The sequence below is a fragment of the Halyomorpha halys genome, unplaced genomic scaffold (genome assembly GCF_000696795.3).
Source record: "Halyomorpha halys isolate HHAL.00 unplaced genomic scaffold, Hhal_1.1 Scaffold107.1, whole genome shotgun sequence".
Taxonomy (NCBI): domain Eukaryota; kingdom Metazoa; phylum Arthropoda; class Insecta; order Hemiptera; family Pentatomidae; genus Halyomorpha; species Halyomorpha halys.
The window spans coordinates 365,653-383,549 of NW_027112128.1; the positions used below are offsets into that span (position 1 = coordinate 365,653).

The 17,897-nt window shown below is 31.0% G+C and overlaps 2 protein-coding genes across 2 annotated transcripts; one reads left to right on the forward strand and one right to left on the reverse strand.

The window, feature by feature from the left end:
* Positions 1 to 1,307: 1,307 nt before the first annotated feature.
* LOC106677730 (cuticle protein 21-like) lies at positions 1,308 to 4,519 on the forward strand. Its single transcript, XM_014415820.2, has 2 exons — positions 1,308 to 1,424; positions 4,069 to 4,519. Exons 1-2 carry the CDS (start codon positions 1,413 to 1,415, stop codon positions 4,453 to 4,455), a joined length of 399 nt encoding a protein of 132 aa, XP_014271306.1. The 5' UTR covers positions 1,308 to 1,412; the 3' UTR covers positions 4,456 to 4,519.
* Positions 4,520 to 9,490: 4,971 nt separating this feature from the next.
* Positions 9,491 to 11,241, reverse strand: LOC106677740 (larval cuticle protein A2B). Its single transcript, XM_014415831.2, has 2 exons — positions 11,106 to 11,241; positions 9,491 to 9,966 (listed from the first exon to the last, which is right to left on the reverse strand). Exons 1-2 carry the CDS (start codon positions 11,115 to 11,117, stop codon positions 9,559 to 9,561), a joined length of 420 nt encoding a protein of 139 aa, XP_014271317.1. The 5' UTR covers positions 11,118 to 11,241; the 3' UTR covers positions 9,491 to 9,558.
* Positions 11,242 to 17,897: the final 6,656 nt, after the last annotated feature.

Sequence of the window (17,897 nt, forward strand, 5' to 3'; positions counted from 1 at the left end):
GATTAAAGAATATGAAAAAAATTAACGTTTTTCTTGCCTTAAATCTGTTCTAACGTTAAACAAACGATTGCAAGTTAAGGAGACTTTTAAATCGTTCAAACGGTAAATTGGAAAGTCTCATATATACAAAATAATAAAACTGAAAACTGGTATTTGCAAACTATCCATCTTAGTTGTATCTCAAAAACTATAAGTGGTAGTATTATTTTTTTTAATGGATAAATGGAATAAAGAAACTACTTTCTAAATAAACAGTCAAGCAATTGGGAAACTGTAGGGTAAGCCTTTTCATCAATCCTATTAAAGTCAAAAATGTCATCACACACACACACACACACACACACACACAAACACCATAACAAAAAAAGAGCAATGTAATATATTAAATATGTATCTTAAAAGGGCTATGCTTTTTTGTAGAATATAATTTGTAAAATAGTATCTAAAACAACATTGTCATGTTGGTAAGTCACCTAATTTAATGCAAAAATAATATAGTCCCTATTTTTATAACTTTCGGAAAAATAAAAAAAAACACTATTAAATTGTAAATTATATGATATATTTGTTTTCGAACAATATTCTCAATTTGAAAGAGGTGGTCAGGGCTTTAGTCAAAAATAATAAAAATATTTTTTAACGATTTCTTAAATGCCGATGGGTCGACCTACAAAACTTTTCTCAATTGTTCACATATATTACCTTTAACGTTCATCAACTATTTATATATAGCTCCTTATAGTTCATCATCCATTACAATATTCATTTCGTTTAATGAAGATATTTTGGACTCAGTTATCCTTTACCGACATTCTAATCTAATTTTAGGGGAAACAATCATTCAAAGAAAAAATATTTAGAATCCTTAGTATATCAGTATATATATTGCTTCATATATATAATTGACAACAATTATTATGATAAACAACGAGGCAGGTGCTTCTATCTTTTGAATAACATCAAAATTAAAGTTAAGAGCTACCAGGCGAAAGAACCATGTTTTTCACACAAAACTGTATAAGTACAAGTTCAAACATTTTGCAACAAACCCTTCAATGAGATATGTATTAATCTAAAAATAATATCCTTTCCTTGGTTAATTGAAAAGAACCTGCTACACTTCTAATTTACTGTTCCTGTAATATTAATAATATTAGCCCTTTGTGTAGTCCATTTCGTGTTGAATTTTCACTATAGCTTTAAAAATTAATTTCAGATTTGTGGAAAATTCATTTAGAGTATAATATATATGATAATATATTCACATTCCTAAATCATAAAACCAGGTGGGAGCATCAAAAAGCATCACGAAGTGGTGGGGCCATCTTTTGTCTTTTTTGATTTTGAGAACTGGTATATATCCTCTCAGCCCCCTTGGCTCTACACTAGTTCGCTCAACAGCAACAGACACAATGGCTTTCTCAGTAAGTATTGCCGGAGTATGGTAAAGAAAAATGTCTAGTTTATGATAATATCTGTATTGAAAATATGTATCTGTATAGAGTATATATTTAGACAAAATAGATAGTATTTATGCACTAAAGCTTACATACAACATGTAACACTTTAGTATAGTAAAGAAGATGCCCGTTTTTATTTTTATTATTTTTTTTTTTTTTATGAAAGTACCTCCCTTATTGGGTTTCATTATGAATTTATGGCCTGGGATGGATTCCCAAACTAAAAAAAAAAAATAGTATACTTTAACAAGTGAAGGTCGTTTTTCAATTTTTAGGTACCTAATGTTCATTACACTCTATTAAGAAAAAAAACATCGAAGCTGAGTTGTAGTAACTAGGAATATGTCTGGAATATGACTTATTTAATAAAAAAAAGTATTTATCTATTATATTTAAAAAAAAAAGATATAATAAAGAAGAAGAAAATATATAAAAATTACTTTCTTACTTATTCTCCTTTTTTAAAGAAAAAAAAAATCTTTATTTCCTTACAATGTGTAATGTGCAATTTAAATTTAGTGTGTTGCGATCAAACATATTTTACTATTTAATAAAAATATTCGAAATAATACAAGTTTAGCGTATATGAATTAATATAACAGGAATATTTGAATTAATGTCGGTTGCACTGTGGTAAGGCGTGATGCTACTAACTCCGAGGATCCGGGTAAGAATCCGGCTGGGCAGAAAATTGTTTTCTGTCACACTATAGTCTTGAGTCAAGCCTGTGGGTTCTTGGACCACTCCTGGGGTCCATCCAGCCTCATAAATTGGGTACCCTTAATTGGGTAAAAATCTAGTTGTGAAGCGTGATCCTGATCAAATCACCTCCTTGCACAACCGTTAGTCTAGTTCCAGTATTTCCTTACAGAGTACTGCGCCCTTAACCCTTCATGGGTTGTAGCGGCACAGATTTTTATTTTTTTATTTTTAATACTTTTTATAAGTAGGATCCTCCCATTACCAACGTCGCGATATTGGAAAAATGCTGTTACCAGGTTGTCTGAAACAAATGAGAAATCAATAAAAATATTTAAAAAAATTAAAATCATTTTCGAAAGTCTCCACTAGTTGCATATAATATAGACAATTAAAACTCGGTGGGGACACAATAATCTAGGAAATCGTCTCGTGGTAAACCGTTTGGAAGCAGGATTTTCACACCGAAGTACTGAGAGTTTCCATATTAAAAACGGGTTCCGTATTCTCTAATTGTTGTAGATTTCACACTCGGTGCACTCCGTCTATTCCAAAATGCTGAGAATTTTCTTTTAATTCTTCTTTCTTTAATTTCTTATAAATTATATAATATTTCTTTTAAATTATACAACCTGTCATGGGAATAATATTTTTCATTTACTGTTCCGTCAGTTGTTATAAGAGAATCGTATTTTGATATTGAGCCGCGTTATTATGGAATATCCACCGCCATAATCATCATTAGTGAAGGTTCATTAATATACTTAACGAGTTCAGTCATTATCATGGGGAGGATATGTTTCCAACAAATTTTATCGACTATCTGTACAGGTGAACGGCCGCCATTGAAGTTGATTCAATATGTCTGTGCTAGGTTTTTTTTTTTTTCCAAAACTAAACCAAAAATATTCAAATTATATATAGGTGGTTGACCGAAAACATTCAGGTTGCAATCAAGAAAAATAATATTAATAAATAATTTATATTATTTTTATTCCTCGTTTCCCTTACTTCAACTTGGACCATCTCTTTCTTAAAAATTATTCAATTTCATGTATCATTCTAGAATTAAAAAATATTATCAGTTATCATAATTGTTAGTAATGTTAGTTAAAACAAATTTAAAAGGAGAAATGTATGTTCAATTTTTCCATTTTAATTTCATTATAAAATCTCAAAATGTTATGGTTATTGAAGAAATTGATCAACATGAAGCATTTGTTACTACAAAATTTTAAATGGTAAACTAGATTGGTATAAAAAGTTGATGAATCAAAGATTAACTAAAATATTCGATATTACTTCTCATTCTTCATTAAATTTCAATTTCCATAAAAATGGTCTTAAATCATTGTTTCGGTGGATTTCCCATTTATAACTGAAAACAAGCGACTATAAGACAGATCAAAGGAAAATAAATTTGAATGATTATCTGTGATTTAATAAAGCGATAGAAGCCGAAGTAGGGGATTTTTGTGCATAGCGAACCCAATTCAAATCCTCGCTTAGCACTCGATCGTCAGATATCCTTTGGGAAGTGGACTATCAGATAGAGACCGTCGTTTGACCGACGCTTTTATAATACACTTAGCATGAAATATCTTTAATAAATCCTTGGACAGTTCTCGTGTAGGGATATATTATGAGTGCTTTGTTATTAGACACTAACTGAGCAGTTGAGGAAATGACTTATTAATTAGGGATAATAGATTAAACTATAAACATATATAAAATTAAAATAAGTATATGTTAAAATATATAAGTTTATATATTATATATAAAATTTATATAAACAGATATAAAATTAAATATTCTAATTCTTGTATCTAATAATATCTCTAGTTTGATTCATAGCTTGTTAATCGTCACACTCTTATAAAACTACACATCATTTTGTTACCAATTACAGAAGGTTGTTATCCTCACCGCCGTTCTGGCCTGCGCTTTCGCCGCTCCACAGCTCATCGCCCGCGAAGATGCTGAATACGACCCCAACCCAAGCTACGACTTCAACTACTCCGTCAACGACCCATTGACCGGTGACGCTAAACAGCAGTACGAGTCCAGGCAAGGAGACGTCGTCCAGGGTAGCTACTCTCTTGTCGAAGCCGACGGTTCCAGGAGGATCGTTGACTACACCGCTGACCCTATCAACGGATTCAACGCAGTTGTCCACAAGGAAGCCGGTGCCGTCGTCGCTGCCCCAGCTAGAGCCGCCGTCGTAGCTCATGCCCCAGTCGCTGTCGCCCATGCTCCAATCGCATACCACGCTCCAGCTGTCGCCTACCACTACTAAGTCCACAATGTGTATCTTTTGTATATAACACTTGTTAATAAAGGTTAATTTTTAACGCAAATAATGTCTCTTATATCACAATCACTATTCCCTCGTGAACATCTCGTTGAATAGACCGTAATATTATAGATATTCTATTATCCTAGCAGCTATTATTCATAATACAAAATGCATTGATAACCTCTCTTCTTGGTACCTGTATTTATGTAAAGATTGGAAATTAGTTGAATTTGTTCTTAATATTGAAATGGTAATATTTAAGATTTTTAAAGCACGAAAATTCTACAAAAAGAACAATCAACGATATAATGAAAATTTAGAGAGGTAATGCATATTATCTAACACATTGAAAACCCTCCAAATTTTAAAACAGATACAAAGAATACGAACATGAATTATGCAGATATAGGAGACAAGTCAAATTTTTCATAATATCAGGTTAAAAGAACTCAAATAAAAAAAACATAATTAGAAATACTAATTAATTACATAGCATAAAAACATTGAGAGCTTCATGCAATAAATAGGTATTGTCAAGCGAAGCAGAGGGATTAAATAAATTAAGTGTAGAAGAATTAGGAAAAATATGGATGTAATTAACAAGAAAACTAAAAAAAAATTATTTATAATGTATAAAAAAGATATTTTAGGATAACAAATGGTTTTATGTAAAAACCAACAACATGTATAAATACGCTATATGTATAAATACTAATAGGATGTATAAAAAAATATTTTTTTTAGTTCTAAACATAATGTAAAAATTAAAGATAATGTAGTCCTGTAGATAGGAAATGGCCCCGAAGCCTTAAGAAAAATGAATAAAAAATAATGGCCATAAAAAAGGAGAAATAATTTTACATGTATTAATATATTATATGTATGTATGTAATATCTGTAAATACTCTTCCATTAACGAATAAAAGTAGTTTGTAGACATATATTTATATGGTGTAAAATTGAAATTTTGATTTTTCAGTTTAATGTTTTATTCTTCGTCACAAGTTTTTTTCTCTCTAGATAAACTCCTGATTCAATAATCATGATGTTTTCTTTGTTCTCTTTGACAAATTGTGGTAGTTATAAAGCTCTGTTATGAATCTTTGTTATTGTAATATTATTCGTGATTTCAATTACTGTGAGGCTAGGGTGACTGTTTTAACCCGGCCACTGGCGCGAGTATCATTTTGATACTTGTGGAATAGTTTTCTGCAAATTTGAAGGCACGTGATCGGTGAGTGGAGCTCTTCCTCCTTTTAACCGCCAACCTGCCAGTGATTTTTCCACCTCCGGCAGGTCTTGTGTTTTCTCAGTTGACACTTATTTGTATCAAATTGATACGCTCGCCCGTTTGTGTGATTTTTAGCTAACTCAATATTTAAACTTCTTTTCGACCCAGCCCTGTACTATTTTATTAGTAAAAAATTCTCAAGTATATCAAATTTTCTTCATGTATCCATTAGTAAACACCATTGGTATCAAATTGATACTTGCGCCCTTTCGTGTAAGTGACCATTAGTTTTCCTTTTTTTTTTTTTCGATTCTTAGGAAGAAGAAGATTTATAATTTGAACACTCCAGACTGCTAGCAATCCTTGAATACTGAATTTATTTGACTGTAGAAAACGTGATGATGAGAATAGTGACACTAGTGAGTGTGAACAAATAGAAGGAAGGATATTTTAAAATTGAGTTTAGGGAAGAATCTTGTGAGGAAGAAGATAGTAATAAAGAAGAAATTTGTATATTGCTCATGAGAAAAAAAGAGGGAAGGTGACTGATAAATGAAAAAGGAATAAAAATCCAATGAATAATAGAAAAAGACAAGGAAAACACAACCTTTTTGTGCATCTTCCCGGTATCATCGGAATTACCAAAACTATTCCTGGTATATTAGATACGTGGAGCTATCTTATTGATATTGATATTATCAAAAAAACTGTGGTGTGTACAAACAACTAAATATCTTCAATTCCGGCAAATTATTCGAGAGTAATATATGCTAAATATACTGATCCTATCGAAATAAAAACTTTTATTAAACTTTTATAACTAGGATAACGCAAATCTCATGAATTGTGGCAGTCAGTTTACCGATTTAGAATAATTATAAATGTTAAAAAATTTTCATTTCTCTATTTATCCTTAAGATTTAATGACATGAGTACACGCCCAGATTGGATGATATATAATCGTTAAGCCCTGATCAGAGAAATTTTTGAGAAGCTCATCATAAACTTTTACTATTGCTATTTTTTATTTTGGGCTAATTACTCTAATTATTTTCAAAGATGTTTTCTGGGATAGGTTATTTTTTAAATATTTTCTCAGTAAATGATTTTGTATCTTCTTTTAGTTCAATAAGGAAACTTATTTTTCTATATAAAAAAAATCTTTAATTCACCTAATACATGCAATTAAAATTAATCATTAAAAAAATCTTGATTTTCTAGCGGCTATATCATTTTGATACTTTGGAATCATCACGCCTTTTGGTGTGACTTTTGGAAGCCCGCATGTCGCAAGGTTAATGTTATTTTACTTTAATTTAAACATTTGGTTTTATTATTTCAAGGACAATCATACTCATTTATTAACTCTTATGCGTTTTTAACTAATTTCTTTTTCTTTTTCGTTTCTTTTCTAACCGTATGATATGGTTAGCGTATCATATGATATGCTGTATATGAACTTCTAATTCTGTTTAATATTTTCACTATATATGTAATATATATCAAGGGAAAGTATTGTAAAAAAGCTCTAGTTTTGGACGGAAAAATGTTTTGTGTCCAAATACGAAGTCTCTTAAAATGTTCTGTGTCAGATAATATGATAATATGAGGTTGATCTAGCTCAAAAACAAAAAATCGTAGGATCCTGTAATTACATATTTGATGCGAGCATGTCCCTAAGATGTGACTTCAAATTTTTCGATAAAATCAACCAAACGGAAGTACCACTTAATAAAATCAATTTTCTCCATTTTATACCCTAATTTTTTTCGATTTTAATTTCAAATGTGAAATTTATAATTCTTAAATATCAGATAGGACTTCTCTTCATTGAAACAGTCTTAATTATTTTCTCTTATGTTCTAGAATTGATGCTACTTTTTCCGGTATAAGTTAATGTCTAGTTGTACTTCTTGTTTCGTAGTTTCCTACTTGTTGCCTACAGCTATAATTATTTATAAAATTTCAATTTTGATTAAAAATCTTCAAACTACGCTTTAGGTTTTTAATAAAAATAAATCCCAACAAATCACATTTACTCTTCGTCGTAAACCTGTCGACTGCCCTACGTATACTGTATTTGATAATGTAGCTCTTACCCCTGTAGAACAGATTCGTTATCTTGGAATACACCTTAACAAACGACTAACCTGGAATCCTCACACAAGACTGAAAAGACAGGAAACTGCACACAGATTCCGACTATTACAGCACTTACTAGACAAACGGTCTAAACTTCCAACTCATTACTAAAGACTGATCTGCATGACAATAATAAGGCCCATCTGGACATACGGAGTTGAGCTTTGGGGCTCCACTAAACCTTCGAATTTCTCTCGTATCCAATCCTTACAATTCAAAATCCTTAATGCTCCTTATTTTGTTACTTATAAAACCATCCATAAAGACCTAAATGTTCCTTATGTAACCGATCTAGCCCGAACCCGATATCATTCCTTCCGTTATAAACTCCCTAACCACCCATACCCACTAGTTTCTAACCTTGCTTCCTCTTCCATTCTTGGCAATCCTCCGAGGCGCCTGAAAAGAAGATGGCCTCAGGACCTTATGTTGTAAAATGTTTTTAGAGTTCTACTGCTGGGTAGTATCTCTGCATGCTGTATCATATCATTATCATTATGTCATTATTATCAAATTTACTTGTCGTATTTTTTATACAGTTGTAAATATCAATAAATTTAAAAAAAAAGTTTTTAATCTTTAGTAAAAAAAACATGTAAAAGTATTTTTCTTGATATATATTTTTTTTTTATTTATCACGGTATATATGATTCTTCGATCATTACTCTAGAAAATCTGGTCGAAGCCAGTTTACTTTATTAAAAAAAAAAAAAAATGCCTCTGTTCTATTAGCTCTGAATTTACGATGATGAAGAGAGCACTTAATGGCAAAGTATCTACTCGTAAAGCGGTTTTCTAACCCATCAATGTGGGGAAAACTTGATACTTGAGTGTTGAGAATTATTTACCGCGTACTTTTTGTATAAACGTTGTTGAGAGAATAGTATCCTGTCACAAAATCTACGGACGAGAAAGTAGGCTAATGTCAGTCTTTATTTTTGACTAAATGTCTCAAGGCCGCTGTCCTTCTAATTTTCGAGAGGGTTCATTGTTAGCATTGTATTTAAATGTCTATAGAGAGGATGCTTATTAAGTTTTAAAGATTGGAAAACTATACTATAAGATTTATTTTCACCTGCAGTTTTTCATTCTCAACCTGACGCTATTCTTTTTTGTTTAGTTTCTTAATTGATGAACGCGTAAAAATTGATCCTTTGGCTTAGGAGTAAATACCGGTAAGAGTTATTGATCTTAATAATAGTTATATTTAATCACTTATTTTAATATATGTGCCAATGTAACACATACTTACCTAAAATTTGACAGCCAACTTTTTTATCTAACTATAGGAAATATCTATCTACACGAACTAGTTGAAATTCAGGTTCCCCATATCACAAAAATTAGTATCTTAATTTGCTTCAAAATAAAAGATCATTCTATTCCACATTTACTTTAAACTGTCATGCTTGCTTAACGGTAAACTGCAACCTATATCTTTATATGTTTTCATAAATTATAATAGTTAGAAATTACAATAATGAATGATGATGTAAAATGAAAAGTTCAATTTAAATTTGCTAGTGTAGACCCAAACTGTCTGTAAACTGCTATAGGAGTTTTCATAATTGATTAAAATTTAGTGGGTTAAACGAAAATATTAGATTATACTATTTAGTTACAATTTTGAATCAAGGACTAAATAATAATAAAAGGCAGAAATTGTGTGCGTAAAAAAACTTAAGATTTATTAACAACTATGTACATAAGACATAATGCAGACTTGAGACTTAGTAGTGGTAGGCGACAGCTGGGGCGTGGTATGCGAATGGAGCATGGGCGACAGCGACTGGGGCGTGAGCGACAGCGACTGGAGCATGAGCAACAACAGCGGCCCTAGCTGGAGCAGCGACGACGGCACCGGCTTCCTTGTGGACGGCGGCGTTGAATCCGTTGACTGGGTCAGCGGTGTAGTCGACAACCCTCCTGGAACCGTCGGCTTCGATGAGAGAGTAGCTGCCCTGGACGACATCTCCTTGCCTGGACTCGTACTGGCTCTTGGAGTCTCCGGTCAATGGGTCGTTGACGGAGTAGTTGAAGTCGTAGCTTGGGTTGGGGTCGTATTCGGCATCTTCGCGGGCGATGAGCTGGGGAGCGGCGAAAGCGCAGGCCAGGGCGGCGGCGAGGATAACAACCTTCTGCAATTGGAAAAATATATATGTAATTGTTTATGAGTGACTTCACTAGTCCCATACATACTTATAACCAACCCAGTCCATTTTCGATATTTTTATTATTTCAATCAGCAATTTTTTGGCATTTATCACAAGGTAAAAAAATGTTTTCTTAATTTTTTAAATAACATGTTATTTAGCTATTTTTAGAATGTTTTTGATTTCGTTAGAATTTCGTATCGAAACTGTTAATTAAGAATTAAAAATACTTCAAGAAAAAGAGGAATTATATCTAAAAATTAATTGGATGTATTGTTGTATTAAAAAATTACCAATAATTGGTATCCTAAAAGCTCGTAATGTGCAAGAAGTTAATGGTGGTAAAACCTGACTTCCGAATTGTTGGTCTTATAAAATAATAGTGTATAACCTCCAAATTTATTTTCTGATTAATATTACTTATTTTTATTTTTACTTATTTTTAGCATTGAGTGGTCTGTCAAAGCCGGATTGATATTGAATTACCTAAACAATTTTTTTTTCGAAAAGAATTAAATTGTTAAAAATCTGAGATCTGACTTCATCTGAACCAGATTCATAAAGCATAGAAATACATTTTATAGAATTTTTTAAAGGTTGTACAATTTAAAACCGATAAAATTATTTTAAATTTTACTTATTTGGATATTAAAATAAAATAAAAAATTAAAATGAAAACCATTATTATAATTACCTTCTAATGTTCTGTCGTTTAACTAATAAAGTGCATCTTGCTCAAATAAAAAGATAAAAGATTATGAAAATCGCAACATATATGATAACGTTAAAGCGTTTGCTTGAAATTGTGTTGAGAAAGAAAAAATATCCAAATTAATTTCAATAATTAATTAAATTATAATAGTAATTTCTCCAACAGTGTATTGTTCATCTTACATAAAAGAGTAAAAAAAAATCATATTTTATTTTAGATAGAATAAAAACATAAATATTTAATTTTTAGAAATTTATAACTTATATTAACTGTTAGAAAACAAATATTCATGTATGCAATTTGAGCTAGTAATTTTCGCTAAGTTAAGTCAAGATCTTAAAACAGAATTATTAGTTCGATGTAATTTTAAATATTTCATACAATTCTATTACTAAACTTCAGCTATACTTACGGAGAAAGCCATTGTGTCTGTTGCTGAGTTGAGCGAACTAGTGTCGAGACAGGACGCTACGAGAATATATACCAGTCTTCAAAATCAAAAAAGACAAAAGATGACCCCACCACTCCCTCATCCTTTTTGATTCACCTCCTTCAAGTTCCGGACAGTAAAATCTTATTATTTTTTATTTTAATTTCCAAATTATTGCTGAATTACTTTTAAATTCGAGGGGAAAAATTGTTTAAGGCAATTTTATTATCATTAACAAAGGAAAATACACTATTAGTTTTTATCCATTTAACATTATACCTAACTAATTTTACTAACCTTTATTTGATCTAGACTTATCAGTACCCATTTTTTTTCTTGCAACATAAATCTTAAAATTCTAATATTACACTACTTTAAGCTATTTTTTACGTCGTCATGTAACGTCTGCTTTTCTATCTCAGGTTTTATATAATTTTAACGATAGTTTTTCTCATAATACCAAAAGGACCAAACTGAATTCATTGAAACTGTTTGATGCTACTAACTAAAGGATCATTATGATTAATTGAAATATATGAAAGTTAAAAATGAGTCGCTACCTAATATCTGCAATTATAATTTAAACAAATTGTTATAATTTTTCAGAAATTTGTAAATTCAACTCTTTGACTTTGGTTCGATGATTTGATAATTGACTGTGCACTATAAATTACGTATATGATATCTGGGGTCAATAGGAGAAATGGCATATTCCACATAGAGTGTATTTAATTTTTAGTTATTGGCACTCAGTGAACGTAAAATGGGCAGAAGAGGCATCAGTAAAATTTACAAAACTTTGTAATGAAGAAAGGAAATGTCGAGAAAACTATAACATAAATACTTTGGAAATGTCCTGCTAACTAATAGAAAACAAAAAGTTAGATTTAGTATTTTGTAAGAAAATACTGTTTATCGACTAAAGGTTGTCCAATGTTTCGCCAAGATCATGCTCAACCACCATGATATTCCCAATTAAGATTATTCATTTTATAAAGGATGAGTGTTCCCTAGAAGCGCTTCTAAACTTAAAACATCAATCTTGAGCTTATTTACAGAATAAATAATTATATACCAGAATCGGATGCGAACCCAAACCCGAGAGATAAAAGTTCTGAGTTACAGCGCTTCCTTAGGCAATAGATAGATAAATAAAATATTTTAAATAAAATTATGAAACTAGGAAGTAATTTGAAAAACAAAGAAAAAAAAATGAAAGGTACAAAATACTGATAAGTTATAAGGTGTTTGAAAAATACTATAATTGGTTTATCCTATTTATTCCTTGTTGATCTTTGTTTGATGTGATTTCTAGATGAATTTTTAAATTTTTAGTATTATTTTTTTCATAATTAGAAATTATAGTCATATTATAGCCAGTATAGAAAACGTCATAACTAAATAATAAATACTATAAGTAGGGTAAAAAAAAAATGACAAGAAAAAGTATTCTGTTTGGTTTGACTATATAATCATAAGAATTAATGCAAGAAATTTTAGGCAAGTTTGGTGTTTCATAATGATATATTTATTTAATTAAATTACCTATTCCATATGCTACAAAATCCTAAAATGCCTATTAAAAATAGTTTTAGTTACAATTAAGTATTATAAAATAATCTTATTGGAATCACAAATTAATTATAAGATTTGAATTCTTAATATCGGAAGGACTCAACTCTGAAACATAACATGATATGTAATGTTTTCAATTTTACAAAAATTCAAAGATTTAAAAATTAAGGTAACCTACGAACTTCCCAGCAGTACCTCTATATCCCTCTTGGACCGTTGAAGTTGCTTGACTAAGTTGGGAAAAAAAACGACTAGCTGTGAAGTCCCATACAAGACTAAAATAACAGGAAACAACGTTGATTCCAAATATTATAACACTTAGTAGACAGACTATCCAAGCTAGCAGTTTATTACAAAAGTCTGATTTATATGACTAAAATAAGGTATATTTAAACTTACAATGTTGAAGTTTGTAGCTTCACCAAGCTCCTTTCGTATCCAATCCTTACAATCCAAACCAAGAATTTAAAAAATAATCCCGTTCCTGAAAAAGATCGTCACAACTCATTATTACCATCCATAGTTTTTTTTTCAAAATGGCGACCGTACAGACGTTTTATATGCTCGTATTTCAGCTTTTATGAAGATAAAGGACTAATATAAGGTGTTTTTTTCTATCATTGTACCAAAGCCTTTAAATACAATAAAATATAATGATCATTCAATCAAAACTTATATTTATAAAAATTGTTAGATATATTCATTTAATCAATCTTATTATTTCTTTTTACGTTATTGACTCTAGCGATTTTTTTATGAAATCCATAAAATAGTACATACGAATTGTTTGTTTTGACCTGTTACCAACTCTGGTAGCGAGAGTTCAAAACTTACATGCAAAATCCATTGGTCCTATAACTATTTCAAAAAGATGAGAGGAGTTCTCAGCTCGGTTTGAAGCAGAAGCACATTAATATTTAGAGAGAGCCCGGTTAACAAGGATCTCCTCGGACGATAAGGTAGTCATTGAACTAGCGCTCTCACCTAATATTCATGTTTCGATTAAACTTTACCAAGAGCAGTCTCCTGGGTTATAGCATGTCCCTACAATTACAGTTGATGTGAGTGAAAGCGAAATGTCTCCTTCAGAAAATGACTGCCTTTGTTTCTTTGATGAGGCCAATTGGTTTATTTTTTTTGTTTATGTTGCACTTAATTAGTTCTTCGAGATGATTGGATATAGGATAGAATTTGACTTTCACTCTTTATCTTGCGTTTGAAATTATTGAAGAATGAAATTATTTGATTTTTTTGTGTCTATCAATCCGTGGAGAGTGTGGGAGACTATTTGAAAATAAATTTCCTGTTTTTCTTGAGTCTACTTCTTGACTACTGGTTTACTTCAGATATTTTATAGAAACTTTTGTTCAACCCAATGTTTTACACCATTTGCGATAATACCAAGGAAGTAACTTAGTTTATAAATATTTTAAGGCGTTGGACGTCGGGGGCAACGCAATATCTGACAAAAAAAGGTAAAAGCCAAAAAAAAAAATAAATTCTAAAATATTATTCTAAATTTTATTCAAATATTTTTGTGGTAAATAAAAACCGTTGAGACAATAATGCTAGGCATTTGATTTGATTGCCGTTTTTTTTTTCGTAATCATAATTCATGGAAACTATCCCACGCACTCACCCTTCTTCTTTCTATGTATTTCTGTCCCAAATATTTTATGTGTATTTCGAGCTCATTTGGTTACTGGCTAACATGCTATACAACTGCGCAATTTCTATAAAGGAAAAAAATAATTGGAAAAATTTGTCGAAAAAAAATAATAACCATGTATTCACTTCAAGCTCCGCATAGCAAATATGCCATTCTTATACCATAGTTATAAAGACATTAAAGTAATTTTTAAGAAGAGTCACATATTCATTTGATATTAGAAATATCTTGATTCATTCTTAAGAATTGAGTGGGGATGTCTTCCGTATTTTCAACTTTATTAATGATTATTGAATACCAATCTCTGGGGTATTTATATGACATATATCTTGTATTATTATTATTTTTCTTTTCGGTTGGCTCTCAAGTTCTTGTAGATCTATGGCCGCCCGAACCAGCCTTTTCCACACCTACCTGTCTTGGGCTACTGCTTTCCAGCTCGTTCACATATTTGTATTATATCTTATTAAAAAAAAAAAAATAATTACCTAAATTTTTCAACGACTCCTTGTTCGGTCCCCTAAAATTTTACACTACGGTTTTATTATAATTGATTGTATTCGAATTATGCATGATTTTCAGTTTATCTGAAAAAAATAATTGGTTCTTTTTCAGAATTTTTAGAACTTTCGACAAAAAAAAATTCAAGGAGTCCAAGTTGAAATTCAAAGTCAGAAGTCAAAAGATAAACATAACGAATTTTGAGAACTTCCCCAAAATATCCAACCGAGACCCCTTTCTGCTAATTGCTTCATTGGATCCTATCGGACTAAGAGCGATGCTCCTAAACGATTCTCGGGACAAAAACAACTATAGAACACAAAAATGGGCATCTATCCGGTTTAATTTAGTTTAGGTTGAAAATTTTCTCGGATCTTTATATAAACCCCTTTCTGATTTTGGAATGAAACCAAAAGATTAAAAAACTTTTTCATATTGGTTTTTTTTCACATTTTTATGCTTCTGGAAAAACATTGAAGAGGTAAAACTCAAATTTATGTTGAGTTACCTTAAAAAATATGCAAGTGTAATATATCAAAATTCCCACGAAACATTTCTCAAATAAACTTTTCTTCAACTCTTCCACCTTTAGCCTGGTGTAGTAAGTATGATTTATTTCAAATTTTTTTTCGGGATATCAGCAAAAAACATTTGAAGAGGCAGTTCAGTTCTGGCCAATATTGCATTATTAACATTGGAGACTTCCTAACCAAAAGTTTGGAATTCTTCTTTTATTGTGGAGATTGTTCTTGATGAGCGAAGCCCTTTTATAACTACTTTTGGGATCTTATCTTCCTCCAGTTAGCAAGTATGGTAAACCACGTTCAGTCTTTTCAAACAGCGGACTGCTGTTCTATATGACTCAGGTGAGGCCGGGTAAATTATTATATTTTTAACAGTTGATTTGATTGAGAAATATGTAGGTTCTATTTCCTTCATTAAGAAGGACATTAGAGCCTTAACATTTTGAATATTGTTTAAAAATATAGGAGGTGGCTTTATTGTGTTACTGACAGTTTGCTTTGGTTGCTTCTTGGGTTCCTCTATAGAAAACAACTTAAAACTGTTGTCCGAAATTGATACCCGATTGCTGAAGCAGTTCTTCAGTACATGCTTCGATACACCAGTTTTATGGTTCCAACCTGATCAAAATGTCGACTTAATTTTTTCAAAATATTTTTCAAACTATTGATAAATTAGGTTCCAGCTTTTCTATAGTAAGCAATTTTAATCGAAAAAAGAAGGCCCTTTCTGCCATCGTGAGATCTCAAACACTCTCGATAATATAATAGCTAACTTATTTTTCAAACTGTTTTTATTTTCTTATCTTATCGTTTTGCTAACAGGCTTAGTTTTTCAGACCATCGGTTTAACTACCTACCGTTGTAAGCATCGTACCGTAGCTCAAGTCGTAAAACTAAGAAAAGGAATTGTATACATAAAAAAAAATAATAATAATAACTCAACGGTTTGCTAGATTCAATTCCCACAAATATAAAAGAATGTTACAATTTTTTTTATAATCTTCTAAAATGTTATTCAAATTTAATTTAATTTGAGGCCATCATTAAATAACGGGATCCCCTATATCCTGGAATTATCGGAAATATGGCCTCAGATGACGTCACCAGATGACACACACGGTACGAGCTCCAATTTCGTAATCCTGGGAGGACTTAGTTGGCGTCCTTCGCAGGGACGACGGGTACAAGAACCGGCCAATGAAATGTCACCTGGTCCTAAAATGTCGCCTATTTTATCTCAAGTGTAATGTGCAACACTATAAATTACAGTGGTATCATGTGTAATAAATAAAATATATATACGGTATGATTTATGATTCATCGTACTTTTAAATTTACAGTCTTTGAAAAGTAAACTTTAAAAAAAAAATAACTAGATTTTACATACAAATTACTAAAGTGAAATATTATTATTCAGTTGGAATGCAAATCCGTTAACGCAACTGAAATGATTAATTTCATTAATCATTTGACCATAAATTGCATCAGTAATCAGTCTAAGAGGTATTACAACAATATTTTTAAAGTACTATCATGGCTGCAACTGAGATTCTAGTTAGTTATCCTTTTTGTCCTCCCTAGACTAGTGCTCATAGAATAGAGATTTGACCGAAGTGGGCGGCAGTCTATGACGTGCTGGGTACTGGCAACTCTCTATCAAACCAAATCATCGGTTGTTATCTGATCTTCCTTAGCTGGTTTACACCACAGTACTGACATTCCGAATCAGTCTGTCACGCCTTCGACTGTGGACATTTTTTTTTTTTTTTTCCACGTTTATTGAATTTAAAAGAATGTTTGATTTTTATATTTGTAATAATTAGAATAAATTTAATTTTCTTTGTTATTATTTTTTTTATTTATTTATTATCAAGTATAATTATAATATTCATCTTTATAATGTCTACGGATAAACTGTCGTGCATGTAAACGGATGAAGAAATTGTGATCTCTGAAGTAATTGAAAATGATTTGCAGTACTTAAAAAAAAAATTCTCTTCAGAAGCATCTACGCAATGTAGCTGTCAATTCCGCTGGGAGCTCTAAATAAATACAAATAAAAACGGAGCAGCAAAAACGGACAGCATCACCTGAAATTCGCATTATATCTGTAGCCAACAATGTTGATACAAACATTTTTTTTCTATCATCCATACCTATTGGTAATATGTCAACAACCTCCAATAATTCTACTTCCGAACCTTCCGGCAACCGTGTATTAACTGAAACTATACCAACCCCAATATTTGTCAACAACATACAGAACTTAATGGAATTTGGTCGAGAAATCTCTGAAGTAATTGAAAAACTAATTTTGATTGTGTTCTTGCATTAAAGACACTAAAATTAATACCACGAATAAGGCATTAAGAATCTAGATAATCACCTAACAGAAAAAACCAACAACTTTCATTGTTATTAATTAAAATATGACAAACCAACAAACAAAAAACTCTATCAACAACCTGTAACAACGAACTATTAACTACGAAAGACAGTCAATTG